Source organism: Seriola dumerili, unplaced genomic scaffold (assembly GCF_002260705.1).
Source record: "Seriola dumerili isolate Sdu_G_001 unplaced genomic scaffold, Sdu_1.0 BDQW01000017.1, whole genome shotgun sequence".
In the NCBI taxonomy this organism is placed as follows: Eukaryota; Metazoa; Chordata; class Actinopteri; order Carangiformes; family Carangidae; genus Seriola; species Seriola dumerili.
The window spans coordinates 4312021-4331430 of record NW_019174272.1 but is presented as its reverse complement, the minus strand read 5'-3'; the positions used below and the strand labels follow the sequence as shown (position 1 = coordinate 4331430).

Below are 19410 nucleotides of genomic sequence, written 5' to 3'. Positions count from 1 at the left end.
AAACAAACAACATAAAATCACTGACACACACACATCTCTTACCTTGTGTGCTCCAGAGAAGTAAATCTGTGGGGCTTTCCAAACTGTGCTGACTTTCTCTCTGACTTCGCGGCCCTTTGGAATTATGAGGCAATGGTCGACGTCCAGCTCCGGATAGATCACTTCTAGTCCCCCACTTTATTTAAGAGAGATAAAAGCTGAAACTCATTCTACATAATTTTGTATTACATTCTGTACTGTACATTCTATACCAACAGGCTCAAAGCCTGATATAAACATTGTCAACTTACTTAAAATGTTCAAATACTGCCAACAGTTAGTGAGAAAAAGAAGCGTCAGATCAGGTTCTTCTGTCTCTGCCATGTTGATTTTGTGTGGTGTGGTTTACCTGCCATTGCCATTAGACTATGATTACAGCTCTCTGAAGCGTTATGATCTACTTACTGACAGAAAGAAGAATCCAGGGAGCTCAGGGTGTCCGGTGTTGCTTCCACATGGAAAAGCCCCAAAATGCAGGCACGTAACACCAAAAATGACACTGGTGCAGCCTGCAGGACAACAGCACTTAGTCAGGCATGAAGAAATTATTTTCAACAAATAAGTTATGCTGAGGAAATGTTTTAGTTTTGGACTCTGTTACATTCAAATAGTATTGTTATTTTGCCAAGCAGTATACTGTAGTCTAACTGTCAAAGTCAAAGCAGACCTGTCTATACTGACAGGCCGGTAGAAGAGTGTCACACTATTTCATTTCTAATGAATGACCGTGCAACATACATGTCATTTATCTGTCAAGCAGTAAATCAAAATTGTGTTTGCCAGAGGTGTAAAGTATCTGTTATTGAAGTGATGAGTTATAGCTTTAGTGTAGGCATGCAACTATTAATCAGTTTCATGATTAACAATGTGTCAAATATCTTGTCGATAACTTGACTAATTGTTGGACTATAAAATGTCAGAAAATACTTTAAAATACTAGATACAAGATCCTAGAGCAAAAGATGACTCCTTCACTGAGCTTGTCTGAACTCCAAGCCAAATGTTTTTGAAAATAATACAATGTAAGACAAAGAAAAGATGTAACCTTAACATTTGAGAGGCTGGAATCAGAATATTGTCGACAGTTTTCCTTGAAAAATTACACAAATGATGAAGCAATTATCAGGATAATTAGTGATCAATTTTCTGTTGAGTGCCCCAATATTTCAGCTGTACTTTGATGTATTTACTTCATTAGGCTGAAAATGTTATGCTACTTTAGGTTTGGTTACATTTCAATACTTGACCTGCTTATGAGTCTATGAAGTCTTTTCACCTGTTGTACAGTGTGGGCCAATCAGGGCTTATGTATACACCTGACCCCGCCTACACCTGTTGCACCAGATGACACATCAGCAGCACTACACACGACACTGCTTACGACGAGAAGAATCCTAATTTACATTCAAAAGATAAAAAACACTGGTCTTGATTTGTATCACTATATAAATCTTTGTCGCGCGTGACACAAATAGGAGGACACGCGCTACACTGCAAAAAAAAAAGTGGTACGTGCTACATACGTACTATATTTAAACGTAACTTGGCTAAGTTGCAGAGACCTTTCATGCCATGTCACTATTTTCAAACTTCAGGATATATGACAAATGACACGTGACCCATTTCACACCCATTTTTTGTAACAAGCATAGGTTTAGCCTTCACTTGTTTTAGCTTGTTTATATTTATGCAGTGTATTAGGTTACATGACGACATGGTGGCCTACAATTTGTCAAGTGAACAAACATTAAATAAAACTGTAGAAGACTGCAGCACAGTAGTAGAAGACCGCATTAATATTACCATCTCAGAAGTCGTCCACCTGTGTTTTTCAGCTGGTTTCTTCAGCTGGTTCAGACGCTGTCGTTGCTGCCGCCTCTGCGCAGTGGAGGATCCTACTGACGTATGAGATGAGGCTGCAAAAGTTTCATATGACACAACTATAAAAGGTTTAAAAAAAAAAAAAAAAAAAGACTGGCGCCATACCCAAACTGCACACGTTGCTCCTTTTTTTTTTTTATTTAGTAAATATTACTTACACATTTTCAAGAACACATGCTACAGAATTTCAGATTTACAGCTCCTAAACAATAAAAACAGCTCTTGAGAACAAAAATACCTGATGACTAAGGAAAATGTCATCTAGGCTTTGAACACTGAGAAAACATTCAAGTTTTTTTTTCTTTTCATTTATTGTTTTTTTATTTAATTTTCAACCATTTCTGAACAAGGCCTCTTAAACTATGCAGTAGTGATTGTGCAGCATATATAATATATTCCTGGTGCTGCTAAAGCTCCCTTTGGTTTGTGCTTCTCTGCAGCGGTGATATTAGCACCCAAACGTATGGAAAAGGGCCCCAGTGACTTTGTAATTTATGATCTAATCTTTTTTTTTCTTTTTTTTTTACCTGATGTTGTCTACCTAACTAATGATGTTGCAATACCATCTAATGTAATTTGAATAGAACCTGGTGCTACAAAGCAGTGCAAGTTTGTAGTTTCAAAGTCAGACATTTCAGTGTGCATAGTACAAAAACAGTACCTACTTAAACTATGCAATAGCTTGTATCAATTGCTATGCCAAGTTTGATTTGCAAGTCATCCCACAGTTTATATTTACAGGTTTGAGTTAGACTCTAACTTCCAATGGCCACACTGTCTCAGCATTTTGTAACTATGCAGACTCCAAAAATGGAGCTCATTAGCATAAAGCAGCTTTAAAATAATAAAACAAAATTGAAATCCCTGCATTCATTTCATAGTTAATGTCATAAATTGATGGTTTGTCATTGTGTTAGTCTAATGTGGCCTTGATGATCAGAGTCTTTAATTAGTTTTGTGTTTCGGCTTTAAAAGGACATAAACCCTACGCAGTGTTCAAACTGAAGCACACTCATCGGACTCCTCAAATCACACACTGACTGATTGCTTTACATCCAAATTATGAATTATGTACATTTACAAATACACACACAGCCTAGAGAGCACCATGGTAACTTAACATATAGCAAACAAACTAGTAACCATAGTAACACTACTTTACATTCGATACCATACACTACACTGTACATTAAGGCATGAGGTGTTGTTGATGCAAAACAGCAGTAGATTCAGTGAGAAATGCAATGCACTGAGGAATGAAATGCATGTCTATGAACTTTGTCAATCACACCACCAAGGCAAATGATAACAATTATAACAATATAGACCTGGTGTTAAACTATTATAATAAACATATATTTGGTGAGAAAACTGGACATTATTGTTTATTAATCAAATAAATTAATTAATTTATGAATAAATGAAAACATTCAGAATTAGAATAAAGCTGACTCTAAAAGAGTGCCATGCTCCTGGTGGCTCATCCTTCTGCCTAATGTCTGACCATGTATGCCAAAAGATTTGAACTATTATGATAATCAGAATGACAGTTCCTATGTTTCATTAGCAATAGACAAAATTAATGTAATTGAAAACAATTTAAAGCTACTGCTTAGAGCACCAGCACCATCACTTATCTATAGCTTACACTTTAAATGACAATGAATCAACTTCATCTATTTTGCCGTGAGCCCTGTTCATGCAGTGTAGTTAGGTCAGGAGTTATTACAAGCAAGAAATTGGTTTTGTCACTGAATTGTTTTATACCACTTAATCATTTGAAGCTTTGTTGGGCTCTATCTAATATCTGTCTAGTCAACAACTGTATGGAAAAGTATAACCAATCATATGCAGAATTAAAGCAAGCCTTTCTTTAACATGTGCTGCAAAGCAAATGCTGCAATCAGAATTTACTCTTTTGATAACAATGGTGAGTTTATGAATGTACCATAAGTCTTTATAATGTAAGTTATATAAACATGTGTCTACTTTGCACTGTAATCCTATTTTACTATTAGTCAACTATTCATTTGAACTGCCTGTAATTTGCATGTATACTACAGTATATAATAGAAGTAACTCGAGGTCAGCACGATGAGTATTCAGTTATTTTCAACAACAGTTTGTAGCTGCACAGTAACTAAATGCAAGTCGGATAAGTCAAGTCTATATTCAGTATATGTATTACTCAGTAATACGGTATGAGTCTTCTCACTGCCTGCAGTGCACAATATTAGGAAACTGCACATTAGTGTGATGCAAGTTACTTGCAGTTCATCTGATATTTTGTACAATTTACAATACTACCCATCTTCACTGAGCACCATGCTTACAAATCCAAATAATGCTGCAGTCCATCCTACAATCAGGTAGATGACAATCTTGAACATATACTGTGAGGTGTGCAAAACAAATCAAGAAAATGATTTGATCTAAACCTCCTCACAACTTTTTTTTTTTTTTTTTTTTTTTAACATTTTAAATATCATGGTCTCGTATCCTCCCCAGTTCCTTTTTTAAAATTTGCGGCAGCTTGTCATGACACCATACTGTCTTTAGTGCTGTTCACCAGGATCCTGCTACTGGAGGTTTTTGTGTGTGTCTCTGTGGAGAAGAGTCCAGAAAGTGCTCGAGGTGTGTAAGAGAATATGGATGACTTCACCCAGGCATGAGGAAGCCTCTTGCATGTACAAGTCTCACACAGCCAACTGCAGACAGTCAAGGGGCATCCTCTGATCAACTAAGATAAATCTCTAAAGGCCAAATCATCACCAGTGACAGATGCGTCAAACGCCACCATCACAGAGGAATGGTAATGTATATGTCGTCGCTTCAGCTCTGGAAATGCTGCTATTGGTTCTGAGATGCATTATGTGTAGTTTTCCAGGATGACAGTGAACATGCTAATGGGACCATTCAATGTAAATCTGAAGGACTCAGGAAACATGTGTGCCAACAAGCCTCATCAAGCAACACATCGGGAATAATATGGTCTGGTTTGTTTTTGCTGGCATTTTACAGAAAATATAGATATTTTCCTTGATTTGGGATCTCTTGTGTCTCAGGACACTGAATGCATTCATGTAAACTAAAGCCCTTTTGTGACAAGAGGCCACAAATCACAAGATCACAATACTTAAATGCGGAGTGTGTTCAGACTCACGTCACTTTTAGCTGTGCAAGCCGTACACAAACATTCAAAAACAGAATGACTGTACAAAAATAAACTTGCCAGTATTTTCATTTATGCATACACGATCGTAGTCAGCATGGTTAGAGTGAATGACTTCAGTAATTGATTCCTGGCTATACTATCGTTACATCCTGTTGATGAGATCATACTGTACACATAGTTTGGTAGATTGTACAAACACTTAAGGGCAAAGTGTTATATCTCTGAGACTTAAGTTCTGTGTTGAATTGCTGGTTGTTGCAGCTGATAAGCAGCACTTGGTTATCAGTTCAGGTTTATTGATGATAATTATGATCATAGGTGGAAAGTTCTGTGCCAGCAGAGTCCTACTTTTAAAACTTAAAACTCAGATGTTGAAACATATAACAATCAGTGTGAGTTGTTATTTGCGCCAGTTACACTGTGCCATTTGTCAGTGAGGTTCATATCACTGAGGTTTGAGTCTCATGTACACCGAGCTAAAAATATAAGGAACAAAACTCGACTGTAACTGCCAGATTGAGCTGACCTCGCGAACCTGGAGGAGTGCCGTTTGACTGCAGAGGCAAACAAACAGGAGGAGAAACTGTGTGCCTGAATAATTGGGGCGTACCTAGTCAGCAGTGCTTATCTTCTTTTGTATCTTTTACAACTCGCATCCACATTGATGTACTCCAGAGTGGACCTGGCCTTACCACTTGGTCAGATGACAGCGGATGAGCCAGAAGAAGGAGAGTTCGAGTTAGGGGAGGAAGGGAGGTTCCAGAAGAGCCACTTGCGTTTACATTGCCGTCTCTGGTACAGGTAGTCCTCCTTGTCGCGCTCTTTGCGTGCTCTTTGGTAGTGGTCATCCTCTTTAAGATACCACACAGGTGGCCAGCGATGTTTCTCAAAGTATTCTTGGTTTTCTGCATCAGAATAATCTGTTTTAGGAAAATGCTATGTAGAAGGCAGCACATGTCAGTTGGAACAAAAAGATTTAAGTTATATTTGCTTATTTTCCACAGTATTTTATTTTACATATTGTATAGATTGTTCAAATTATACTTTAATATAGAAACCCAACCTTAATTCCCATCATGTGCGACAGCTAAAATAGCAGCATTCATAATGATAAAGGTGGGTTATTATTGATTCTGCAACATTATAGTACAATTACTTCTTTTTGATCATTGATCAAACCAGTCCAGTGTAGGCAGTAACCATGGTGTTTGGGAATCCTTGACTATTTCTGAAGCACTACAAACTAAATATAAGTCATATTCCAGTGGAATGGGTCCACTGACCATCTGTCTTTAAAGCCCATTAAACTGGGTTTTTATTTCATGCTGCCGTGTTCCAAGACAAACAAGTCTTCATGTAACACAACACCTGAGGGACTTTGTTGCCAAACTGTATGTCAGGTTGGTGTTTAGTATGAACAAAAAATAAAAAAAAAATGGAGTATGAACAAGTGTATCACATGTGTTTTACCTGTAGACTTGGACTTCATGTCTCGGGGAAACTTGCGGCAGACACTGTTGTAGTTGGTGCAGATGTGGTGAAGACACCAGCCAGTGAGCTGCTGGGCACCATGGAACTGTCAACATACAAAATCATTATTTGTCATTTTTGGTTTGTGAACCATTTTTGTGCATGACCAGCGTTGTTGTGGGGTTTTACTGTTGGTTTGGAGGCAGATGTCTCTTTATTTGAGATAAACTGAAATGGGCAGCACTAAAAAGCCACGGTCATTAATGCATGAATGAAAAATAAATTATTTTTATTTAAATTTTATTCTTTTATTTATATTTGATAAGAGTACAGTTGACATTTTAGATAGCTAATTTTAGAAACTTGGCATTAATATAGCAACTGAGAAAGTACAGCTGAAGGTGACACAGTACTAAGCCTCTGGTGTCCCCCAGACACTGGGCTCCTCTATAGGATTAAGTAAAAAAAAATGAAGGAAACAACTAAAGGCCCTTTCCATTTCAATTTAGATTTTTGTGCTTTAGTTGTGCATATAATCAAAGTAATTAGTAATTAATCAAACTGCTACAAAAGGAGCATGTAGCCCCTGGAGGATATTTGCTTGGTTGGTAATCCAGTCTTGCATTTGACACTGATGAGCTGGAGCTGAAGTGAAACTACTGAACCAGAAACACATCTGCGCCTGAATGATGAGATAAACTATAGTCCTGAGCCTGACTCCTATGTCCTAAAAGTCCAATGCCTCAAAGATCCTTTGCCATTCATTTTGCCAAATAGCTGACTTGCACTCTGAGAGACTGCACTTCTGACTCTTCTCCACTTCAGTGCCTCCAGAGCAGTTCTCCCTGAGAAATGCCCTCATTATAAAAATACAATTGACCAACACATTATGTGAGCGCTTTACTTGCTGTCCTTGTTTTGAGATGATTGACCGGTCACGCTACCTGGGCCATATCCAAGTACACCAGCACATCTCCATCAATGTCGGCCCCCATCATCGCTGCCTCTGTCAATACTGTTACTGTGTAGAGTTCTGAAAGAGACATAAAAAGGGGTCATTATAGGCATTGACTTAGAAACACACACAATGGCTTTGTGTAATACAATCCTGTGGTTTGCAGGGTAATAACTATATCAAATGTAATACCTGTAAGTGCAACCAGGTGGGGGAGGCAAAGACGATTGGCAAGAACAATAAGCTCCATTGCATCCAAGTCAGGCCGAGAACAAAACCGCCCCGTGTAGAGATATTCTAGCACAGCCCTCATACAGCTGCGAGTTGTATTGGGAAACAACACCTTAGAAACAGGAACATGTGGCAGTCACGTCTTTGGACCCAAGGCGTTTGTTGTGTTTTGCATTTAACAGAAAAGTGAGAAGAAATCTACTTTTCACTTTTGTGTTTATATGATGTAATGAAAATAAAATGAAAGAAAATTTGGTTATTTTTTAAAATTTCGACTTAATCTACAGCAACAACAGAAAAATCATCATGCGCCTGATAATTGATGAGTTCAAATCTATCTTTGAAGAACCATATGACTGATTTCGATTATTTGAAATGACAGTATCTAAATCTCAAACTGCATTAGTATTTTATTATCTTTCAGTAGTATTAAGGTAGAAAAGCAAAAGGAGCTGAGCTAACAGAACCACAGTATGTTTGGATCACATAAGCCACTGTAATTGTATTACAACAGACCTGCAATCCTCTAATTAAATTATATTCTGTACACAGACCACGTAGTTCATTGGTGCACGACTTGGGGCAGTAGATGTATTGATCTCTGCTGCAATAGTGTGCTTTGTGTAATTATAAAATAATTACATTTTAAACGCTACTGCTTTATAAATCGACTGGCAATAAGAACACCAGTGGAAATTATTAACAACGTGGAATAAATGTTTTACCCAGCACTGACTTTAGGCTGTACTTGAGCCCTGTTGGTTTTATTTCACACCCCAATAAATCACTGATGTAAGGAGACTTACCTCTTTGGTGCAGCTCTCCACAAAAGGCCCGCCAAACATAGCTGCCATCCAGTCACAACTAGAGATGAGTAGAGGCTTGTGAGCCATGATCGTCCCATCGTCTAGCTTGAATATTACATCTGCAATACAGAGGTGAGACACTGGTAGCACCTTACTCACACCTGCATCCAGTGTATTTCAAGCAGAACACGTGAACAAACATGGTTTAATGATTTCCACTCACCAGAAAAGGTGCCTTTAGCCAAGCACTCTTTGACTCTGTTTGTGCGCCGTACATGGAAGGCTTTGGTGATTTCTTGGTTCATGAAGGCTTCATTGTTAAGTATGTTTGCCACCATCATCCGCAGGTCAAAGACCTCCAGCAGCTCAGCAATGTGTGCAATGTGCATTAGCTCTTTCTCATTCTCGTCTAGCTGACCTGTGTACAGGTAGCGAAGTACTGCTCGGAAAGGACCGAGCTGCATGGACTGGTCCATGTGCACTACAGTCATGGGCCTAGGGCTGTATGTTAGAGGGTCATCTACCAGCTCTTCCTGGATGCTGACGAAGGCTCGGCTCCACGAGGAGAGCAGCCTGCCCCTTCGGCCCCCCTCAGAGTCTTTCAAGGTCCCATCGCTAGTGCAGGCCCTCAGGTTGGCCCTGTCTCCATCATCGCTACTCTCGCAAACATCAAAGCTAGCAGCACGCATCAGCAGCTCTCGGCCAGAGAGAGGACCACGAGGGGGCCTTTCAGTCTCCTCCGTTTGCGTGTCCATAATAAAGAGGTCGTAGAACTTTGAAGAGGATGTCGCCAAGTATATCTTGTGTGCAAAGATTTTCTGTCGCTCCTGCAAAACCAGAATGACGTCAGCACAGTGTGGGTCCTCCAGGAGGCCGACTGGATGCTCCTCTGTGGTGGTTGGGGGAGGAGGCACAGTGATTATAGGTGGGGGAGGTTTTGGTGGCAGGAAGGGCGCCTGAAGGAGAGGCCGCTGCACATTTCTGAGGTGAGATTTCCAAAACTGCAGGTGGCGGCGAGAGATGAGCGCAGCTCGGATAGCATTATCAAAGACGTCCTTGACTCCGAATTGAGCAACAACACTGGTTTCATAATACGGCACTCCCAACTCTTTGGCCACCTCCCGGCCTCTCTCTGGAGGAAGAATCTCATTCGATTTAATGGGTCTGAAAAAGAAGAAAAGACATCAAAAGCAATTCAGCGTGAATCAAAACAAATCTCAAACAATCTCTTGAAAACTTCAAATTCTTGCATTCAAACTTAAGTCCCACTACCTAGCTAAAGGCCTCCGTGCCCTGTTCACTGCCTCCAGGTCAGCATAGCGCAGGTCCAGCTGACAGCCCACCAAGATGACAGGAGCACGGGGGCAGAAGTGCTTAATCTCAGGGTACCACATGGTCTTCACATGGTACAGAGAGTTGGGATTGGCGATTGAGAAGCACAGTACCACCACATCAGACCTAAAGGGACGACGCAGGACAAATAAATTCTCTGAACTCTGACAACACCAGAGCATGTGCTGGTAGACTAACACAGAATTTTACAGTATCTCACCTGCCATATGCAAAACGCCGATCCTTATGATGGTCACCAAAAGTATCCCAGAGCCGAAGGGACACGCTGACATCATCCACTACATCTCTGGAGCGCTCTAATACCTAAGAAGAGATAACACATTCATGCATATTTAACCACCAGTTTCTGTAAATTGCTAGTGATTGATTGCAAAGCTAAAAAGGTACATATGATTTACTCATAAATTAAATCTAGTCCAGCTACCAGCGATTTAAATCCTTAAAAACATGTTTTCATATTTTTTAAAAACATGCAGGTAATCTTAGTAAAGCTATGAGCTTGCATACTCACCTCCTGGCATACTCTGTACTGATCAATTGCCCAAACCGTGGGCACATGAGTAGCGAGTAACTGGTATTGAGTCAGTGTGGCATTGCAGGCCCGGGCGCAGATAAGGCGGGTCTTTCCAACTGCATTGTCTCCTACCACCACACACTTGATAGTTTCAACGTTTGGCCTCTCATAGTCCATATCAGAATCTGTCAACTGGGACCTGTCCAAATAAAAAGGAGCACGGAGAGCTTCATCAGCACCAGAAATCCTAAACTATTGTCCTGAACAGTACAGGAACATGGATCGATACGGATATTAGACACTGTGACTACTCCTTATCATCTGCACTGCTTTTTCTGCCTGCAGAGCTATCAATGGATGGTCTCGTGACTTCCCTGTGCCCATTCACAAGTTCCCTGTCCTTGTTCCTGATATAGCAAAAAATTTAAAGAGACAAGCAAACAAAGAGGGGGCACTTTAAAATAAAAGGAGTTTACAACAGCCCTGTACTGCAAAATGACACAACTATTTTCATCACTTTAGTTAAATTTAAAAGGGAAAAGCACATCCGGTTTCAAAACAATTATTTCAAAATAAACTGTTTGTCCTCTATGGGTTAATCAAGGCTGATACAATCCTATCCACATATTTCTGTAATCCCATCACCCTCTGCAAACCTAAAATACTTTTCCCTGTTTGCGGTTCCTATATTACAATCCTAACAACCTTGACTTAAAGCTTAGCTTCAATCAACACAGCCCTTATTCATAGCAATGAATATTAGAAAACTGACACGCACAAATACGACTTCATTAAATGAAATGGAGGGAATAGGTAAACAGACTATTTCTGTCTCTTGAAAATGGTGGCTGATGATTTAGGTACCCGGGCTGGTTTCCTTGGGAACTGTAGTCTGTGTCTCTGTGTGTCACAGCCTATATCAGACAATCTTTCATGTACTATACTGACAACAATTTTTCATTTTATTCTACAAAAAGCAGCAACATTTAAACATGACAGTAGATACTGTGATCATCAAATGTCATACTAGTGTAGTTGTCTTATTTCACTTTTACTAATTTGTGCCACCACTGCACACAGGACATCAAACTCTGTGTACTGAATATCCATGGGTCCCAAACTTAGTCACGTCTTGTTTGACTCCCAGATCCAGAGCCTATGTGTTTAAATACCACACCACCATTTGAGTTTTGCGTCAGCATCTCCACCCCTCCCCTTGAAACAGTTACTGCACTGGGAACCTTTGATCAGAATAGTCATTCATATTTATAAACTCAGACACTGCAATCTTCTTATGAATGAGATCAGCTAGACCTGGTGTCCCTGAGCCTGCCTGGACCCCAAGGACCCCACTAGAAAGACACAACTGCCCCTGTTTTCACTATGATTCCTAAAGCATCACTATTGGTCACCTACTCTACAACCAAAGGTCTGACTCTGTGATGACGCGATACAACGAGAAAACAGTATCTATCTCTTATAGCAAGAATTTTATATTCTGATTTATACAGTGATCTAAAGATTACTACCACGGGCTACTATGATTTTTTTCCCCTAACGGTCACTTGCAGTTCGCAGCCATTCATGAAATCAATCTTTCATTGACTGCCCTATCTGCATCCCTGTAGGCTAGGTATATATATATATATATATATATATATATACATAAGTAGGCTATATGTATTTATATATGTATATATAAACATCTGACAGCCTGACCTTAGGCTGGGCCTGTATGACACAATAGAGATACACCGCCTCTAATAGCCTATTGCTCATTCCCGTTACAGTCTACACTGCGCAACTCCCGAATTAATTAATCATTTTTGATATGGTCAGATATTCTATATAAACCCTACAGCGCCTTCGGTCTATCCTCTTACATACATCGCCATTAAATAAGCTTGCAGCTTCAGTTATCATCCATAACAAAGATGATAAAATTGTGCATATCCTACCAGAAGGACCGAACAGTCCCTCCACCACCGAGACACTAGTCATGAGGCTCTGCTGCATTACACGTTATGTAACACCCCGTCGCTGACTCTTGAGCCTGTTTATCTGGCTCAGTGTTCATCGCAAAACCAGCTAATGGGTGATAAAAAACCAGTTTGATTCCCCTGCAGGATATGTGTCATTTCCCCCTCCCCCCCCTTACCGCAACATAAGGAAGTGCTGCATCGGGTTGGTCGATGAACGAGATAAAAAGCAGGGCTCCATCGGATGCGGCTTGCACCTGACGGCAGCTCGTATTTAACTTCATCTTCAAGGCAGGGTGAACGAGGCTTGAAAATAGGCGGCCGACCGCAGATGTTTCAGGAGAAGTCCTCTGGATCAGCGCGATAAGTCCGATCGCGTTGCCAAAAATACGAAGGCTGATCTGGAGCCTGTCGGTGCGTTGCAGAGCTGCAGCTCTGACCGTCATGGAACCACCTCCACTTACTGTAAGGCCTCCGTAGCTAATAATAGGCAGGCGCACCGACGAAAAAAAACCCATTCATTACAAAACACTGATCCACTTTAAAGTCGCACAAATCCCATTCCACGTCTCCTAAGCAGCCTAGATAGACTGACCTGCAGTCCAGCACTTGTCTAAATCTCTCCCTTAAAAGAATCTGGATCGTACTTTGCACACTTGTTTATGTTGTGGGTTTGATAAAATACATCATACACCCTCCATGCACTCAGGCCGGCTTACATAAAGTTTGCACAGTATTGCAGTACAGACCTCAGAATGAAAAATCACTTCCCTTAAGCGATAATTGATAGTGTTGTATCCAGGAGAGGTTGCACTATGTTTCCAGTTAGGACAGGTGGAACTCATCCAGCTGAAAGAAAGTAGTTATTAACATGTGCACCTGTGTGTGTGTGTGTGTGTGTGTGTGTGTGTGTGTGTGTGTTGCATAGAGTAAATAGTCTATATTTACACACAGTGGTCACATGCATGGCAGTTAGCCTACATGACACCAGTTTAAGAAAAAAGAATGCCAAGAAATCAGATGCCAAGGATACAAATAACAAATCTGTTTCAAAAGAAAAATGCATGAGTTGTAGTAGCTGTTGAGCTCTGTGGCTCTTTTACACTGTACATTATGGAGAAAAGTATTCAATAAATTGATGTTAAATTATATGGACTAAAAGTGTTTGTTTATAATTGTGAATTTGCATGTATAAATTCTCGTATATTAAAATATAATGAGTATACATAAAGGAGATCAAAATTGATGTCCCTTTTTGAGCTTTGTTGCTGTTACACCAGTGATATAGTGCTGCACTTTCATACAGCTGGGGGACAGAGACAAATATTAGAGACCTATTGAAGTAGCAGCTGAGGTATCTTGACGTCTACGGGAAGTAGGTCAAGTATAGTCTCCAGTTTGCTGTTGTAATGCTGTCTCTACTGCAGTAGATCTTCTTTTATTATAGATTCAAATATATTGCATAAACCTGACTGACTGCAATCAACAACCATAACTGGATTTCTGTCCTCACCAAATTGAAGTATCACCAGGCAGTTTGAATTTTTTCCCCCTTAATGTTATTTCTTGTATTCTACCAAAATCTCATATCATTGTTTTGGCCAATAATGCTACTGTGTTAGCAGTTTTTTTTTTACTCCATATTTAAGACAAACAAGGTCATTCAGAATGATTAAGTCTCTATGAATCTCGTCAATAAACCTGCTCTCTATACTAAAAAGTGTATGAGGATCAGGTTACTGAGTTGAATCTTCTTGCTGTGCATTACATTCACATATATCATGATATTTATCCAAGACAATTATTGGTACAGTGTTAATGACTAGGAGAATGGCTCATTAACAGCGATGACACACGCAGTCACTTCAGTTATTGTAGTTTGGGGCAATGTAGTTACTAGATAACCTCAAACAATGCAGAGCAAAGAAATCACTGACCACGATTGCTCCTGGATAAACAAAAAGCTACTTACCATTCACAGGTGACAGCCATGTTTTCACTGAGTTTTCACTGTCAGTGAGATAGTGGCTGTTTCCACTCCAGTTCAATGCAGTAACTCCATCCCTGCAGCGTCAGATGATGCAGTTTAGGGAAGAGTTATTTTATGTTTTTCCTCCCTCATTCTCTGCTGCCGTCAACCACATCATTCAAGTTACACAGTCGAACAATGCAATCCAGTGTTTGTACATCTTAACTTTGTTCCAGGACCAAGAGGATCAAATTACAGTTGACCTTTATACTCACAACTTTTAGAGTGCATTAAGTCCAAACCTGCACTGCAGTTGTTGTAAAAGAAAGGCTTCAAATTGGTAAGCTGATTGCAACAAGGATCATTCTGTGATGTTTAAACAGATTTCTATCCTATTACATTTCTATTTTATTGAGTTACTTGTCTGAGTGGACAACGTATGTTAATGACCTCAGCCAACTCATAAAGTGAAATACACTTTTGCTGTTGCTCTGGAGGACTTGATGATACCGAAGCAGAGGAGTGACATATTTTATCTATGTTGTCTGTTTTATTCAACTCCTGCAATGTTCAGTCTGCTCCAGCAGGTGAGGCTGACAGTCTACATTTCCTTCATCCTGCCCTTAATTCACAGCAATAAGCAGTTGATAGTAAGCAGAGAGCAAAGGCTGGAATATTTTCCTTCAAAATAAAATAGATGAAAGAAATAAAAAGAAAGGTTCTTATAGCAATTTTGTTGTAAGAAAGACTCTTCTATTAACTTTAAAGTAGTCAATCAATTAACCAATGTTAGTTTCCATTAACAGAGAAACAGAAGTAATAACAACTAAGACATAAATATATGTTGTGATGGCTGTTTGTTTTAGCCTGTCCCTGTTTCCCTCTTTTCAGGTTCTTCCTGATTCATTAAAAACGAGACGTACAGTAAATCAAACCCTACATTTGGTGTCAGCGTGCAGAGAGCACGGACATATAGGACTAGACAGATTAGATAACATTTGGCATTTTCTTTTGATTGTATATTTTCTGTATAATTCAGCAGGTGCTGGTCAAAGCCTTTTCTCAGCTTTGATGCTTGTGAAAGTGTAGCATAACAGTTGAAGTCTGTCACTTAATGATTCACAAAGTGAAGCGTATGCAATGATTTGCCACATTTCACTTGGAATTGTGCAACAGCAGAAGTGAGGGATAAATGTTGTGTAAGCTATAACCATTGATGACAACAACTGTAAAGTGAACTCTGTGCCAGAGTCCAGTCAGGTGAGGGTCTCTTGAACTATTCAGATAGTCAGAGGATTGTTGCTGTCTGTGGCTTTCTGTTACTTTCTCTATGGCTGCGGTTGAAACTGACTCCAAAGCTCCTTTCTCTCTGGACTCCTACCATGTCTCTGAGGAGCTCGGCTTCATCCTCCCTGAGCCTCTGGTAGGTGGAAAAGCTTTTTTTCACTTTAAAAAAATTTTTTTTACACAGGCAGTCACACAAAAATCTGACTGCCAGGAGACTGTAGGGTCTGGATAATATTGTAAATAGGACTTTAATTAAACAAAATCCAATAATACTGATTCCTTTATAGACAAAGAAACAAATATGGTGCTGATAATTTACAAGTTATAAAACTGTGAACTCGTGGCTCATGTTATTGATTGAGATCAGTTGACTGAGAGAAGTTGAAATTTGGCATTTTTCATGTTTGTTTTGTGTATTGAACTTCATTCCAACAGGCAGCATGTGTTTACAAAATCACATTTGCCTCTACAAATCCAAGATCACTGTGCACGTAACAACATAAAATGAAATTGAAATTTAGGCTCACAAGCCTTTAAATTCAAATTAAAAATGTGTCTGATTGTTCCATCATTTGCAAATTCACATCTGTGCACTGCTGTGTTTCATTTCCTTTTGAACATTTTCTCCTGATGCACACATTGCTGCAACTTCATATTCAAAGAAAGACCTTCCACCATACTACAAGCCATGGATGGATATTGCCCTGAGAGTCCCAGAGCTCGTGCAGTCTCATGAGCTGCGCTCCCATATTAACGAGGTAAATAGGGACAAGAAACTGGCAAAGGACAGTTCACTGTGTTTGTTGAGCCATGGTTCAGTGTTGTTTTCTATTCAGATGCCGATGCTGAGCAGCAAGTTTCTGCAGAAACACCGTGAGTTACGGCTGGCCCACCTGGCCCTCAGCGCGATGACCATGGGTTATGTTTGGCAGGAGGGCGAGAATGACACAGTTGAGGTAACTCTATGTCTGTCGGTTTGTATTGTTGTCATATTTACTTTTTCCCCTCTTCCTTCCTTCCTGCACTGTTATTAGTTGCCCAACAACATACAGTTTATATGAATGCTTTTCCATTTTTAATAATCTTCCTTTAAGACGCTGCCATGTAACCTGGCTGTTCCATTCTGCGAGGTGTCACAGCGCTTAGGACTTCCCCCAATCTTCACCCATGCTGATGGAGTGTTGGCTAACTGGAGGAAGAGGGACCCTGAGGGGTGAGGCCAGTTTTCATCCGTAGGTGGTTTGATTACGTCCTTGATAAGTGTTTTTACTAGTTTTTCATGTACATCTTTGTATCTCCTGTTCCAGGCCTTTTGACATGGAGTGAGTACATTTTCCTTTTAATACAGTTCCTCTACTCATTATGTATGATAATATTTAGATGTGTGCAAAATGTATTGGTTTATTTACCTCACACAGGAACCTGGAGCTCCTGGTCAGCCTCCCAGGAGGAGACAGTGTGCGGGGTTTCTTCATGGTCACTCTGCTGGTGGAGCTGGCAGCAGTTCCTGCACTGAGGGTGAAAAATAAGTCAAATGATACAATGTGTACTTGTGAAAAAAACTATCTAGGGGAGTGTTTGTGTCTGAGCTGTCGACTGAAGAGCATAAAAGTTCCATTAAAACAAACAAATAAATCAAGGATATTTAAGACAAAGCCACTGTAACTGGACCTTCGTTGCAGAGCATTCCCACTGTGATCAATGGTGTCGGGTGTGGTGACACTGAGGCTGTGGCCAGGGCTCTGGAGAACATCAGCCAGTCTATAGAAGACATGACAGATGCACTCAAATTGATGCAAGGTAGTCACTCAGACATATAACGTAAATGTATCGATATTTATCCTGTTAACAAATATTTTTGATCAATGCAACTTTTCTTAAGTGCACGTGGAGCCTGCAGTCTTCTATGGCATCATGAGGATCTACCTGTCTGGGTACAGAAACTTTTGTTTATATTGTTTTCATTAGTTATCTATTTAGTCATTTATTTGTACAGTGGAACGTGTTTTTGAAATGTGTACACGTGTGTGTGTGTGTGTGTGTGTGTGTGTGTGTGTGTGTGTGTGTTTGTGTGTGTGTCCATGTACTTGTAAATAGGTGGAAAGACAACCCCAGTATGCCAAAGGGTTTGGTTTATGAAGGGGTCCAGACAGAAGCGATGGAGTACTCAGGAGGGAGCGCTGCACAGAGCAGCCTGCTGCACTGCTTTGATGAACTTCTCGGAGTCAAACATGAAGAAAAAAGTGGTACGATGGCTAATGTTTTGTCCTTTGAATGATTGCATCAGTGCTGGAGAAGAATAAAAAGCACTCACTGCGAGGATAATGCCTTTTTATAGGTGCCTTTCTTACCCGCATGAGGAACTACATGCCACCTGCTCACAAGCAGCTGATCCAGGACATCTCGTTGCAACCCTCCCTGAGGAGTTTTGTCCAGCAGCAGGCCGACGAGCGGTTAAGCCAGGCTTTTCAACTCTGTGTCACAAGACTGTTGGCTTTGCGCAGCTACCACATCAACGTTGTCAGCCGCTTCATCACTGTACCTGCTGCCCGCGCACGACAACTCCGTGACCAGAGCCGGGACCTCGAGGCGGAGATGATCAGCAGAGCGCCCACTGCACTGGAGGAGAGGGGTACCGGTGGCTCCGGTATCATGACCTTCCTAAAAACTGTGAGGGACCAAACAAAAGACGCCTTCCTGCCTGAGACGAGTTAAGAGATGAAGTTGATGTGAACTGTTATCACTGAGAATACACAGCAGATCAACTACATCACTTAAAACAGGAAGTAAATCACCTCTGATTATTGAGCACACTATTTAATCCAGTATGTCATTAAAAGGATGTCTTTTGGCAGAATGAGAGTGAGTGGCCTCCATTGCTTGTCTTACATGGAGCATTGTTGTGTCTGTCAACAAATCAACACTTAATAGGCATGAGTGACAGCCACCATTCAGTCCAAACCATAATTCAAACAATTGTTGATACTTTCCAATAAATTCAACCACTAATTCCTTCTTTAATCTGAACTGGAACAAAAATGCATCAGACATCTGTTCCAGACCCAGGATGTTTGGACATTAGCCAACCCAAGTCATTACTAAACCACCTTACTTTTGGAGAAAGGGATTGTGAGATTCAGTTCAACTGAAGTTTAGAAAATAACAAAGGTTTGTTTTCTGCAACTTGAAAATGTGGCAGCATTAGTCTTTTATTTCTAATCATCCACTGACACTGGTTTAAAAGTAAACACCATAATTAAGAGAAGTTTCCAGCTGTTTAAAAATTATGAGATAAAAAAATAAAGTACAGCAATACCTACTCAAACCATGGCAGGGCAGTAAAAGGCAGCCTTATAAACCAGACCATGGGAAGATTTCATAGAGTTTGCCTTTAAAAAGCTGTAACAGTGGGCAATACCTGAGTGCACCAAAGCCAAGCAAGTCATAGGACAGACCTGATGGAGTAATGCACTCCATCATTAATTATTGTCACTTGAAGATGTGTTGAAATCCTCACTAGCTAAAAATCACCCTCACACTGACGTATGGACAAGCTGGAACCTGACCTTTCCATCTCCGAAAATAATTGTCCTTTGTTGCATCTTAACTCTACCGTGCTGTTTCACAAAGGGGTTGTCATGTTGAAGCACAATGCACAATGCAGTGCAGAGATGCATCACTTATCAGAGTGGTTACCTCAGCACTGCTGCTATCCTCCGCGAGCCCACATCCAGCCCTCACATGCCCCACT

General features: G+C 40.3%; 3 protein-coding genes across 5 annotated transcripts in view; 1 reads left to right on the top strand and 2 right to left on the bottom strand.

Moving 5' to 3' along the window:
* pebp4 (phosphatidylethanolamine binding protein 4) overlaps positions 1–1924 on the bottom strand; it is a 49463-nt gene extending 47539 nt beyond the window's left edge. Inside the window, exons 1-3 of the mRNA XM_022758003.1 lie at positions 1843–1924; positions 445–548; positions 43–175 (exon numbers count right to left, since the gene is read on the bottom strand). Of these exons, the coding sequence (XP_022613724.1) occupies positions 43–175; positions 445–548; positions 1843–1845 (240 nt within the window). The 5' untranslated portion in view covers positions 1846–1924. The remainder of the gene's footprint in view (positions 1–42; positions 176–444; positions 549–1842) is intronic.
* Positions 1925–4489: 2565 nt separating this feature from the next.
* rhobtb2 (Rho related BTB domain containing 2) lies at positions 4490–14438 on the bottom strand. Of its 3 annotated transcripts, XM_022757634.1 has the most exons (11): positions 12583–12813; positions 10422–10623; positions 10110–10213; positions 9830–10015; positions 8781–9721; positions 8558–8676; positions 7713–7863; positions 7510–7598; positions 6566–6671; positions 6159–6182; positions 5943–6000 (listed from the first exon to the last, which is right to left on the bottom strand). In XM_022757634.1, exons 1-10 carry the CDS (start codon positions 12642–12644, stop codon positions 6160–6162), a joined length of 1983 nt encoding a protein of 660 aa, XP_022613355.1. In that variant the 5' UTR covers positions 12645–12813; the 3' UTR covers positions 5943–6000; position 6159. The 3 variants fall into 3 exon arrangements, with proteins under 3 accessions (XP_022613348.1, XP_022613339.1, XP_022613355.1); XM_022757627.1 differs by lacking the exons at positions 6159–6182; positions 12583–12813 and adding an exon at positions 14376–14438 and having other exon boundaries at positions 4490–6000; XM_022757618.1 differs by lacking the exon at positions 6159–6182 and having other exon boundaries at positions 4490–6000.
* A 1174-nt stretch (positions 14439–15612) lies between these two features.
* LOC111230009 (indoleamine 2,3-dioxygenase 2-like) lies at positions 15613–18516 on the top strand. Its single transcript, XM_022756543.1, has 10 exons — positions 15613–15795; positions 16322–16417; positions 16496–16615; positions 16754–16872; positions 16967–16981; positions 17078–17177; positions 17342–17459; positions 17542–17593; positions 17757–17905; positions 17998–18516. Exons 1-10 carry the CDS (start codon positions 15703–15705, stop codon positions 18372–18374), a joined length of 1239 nt encoding a protein of 412 aa, XP_022612264.1. The 5' UTR covers positions 15613–15702; the 3' UTR covers positions 18375–18516.
* Positions 18517–19410: the final 894 nt, after the last annotated feature.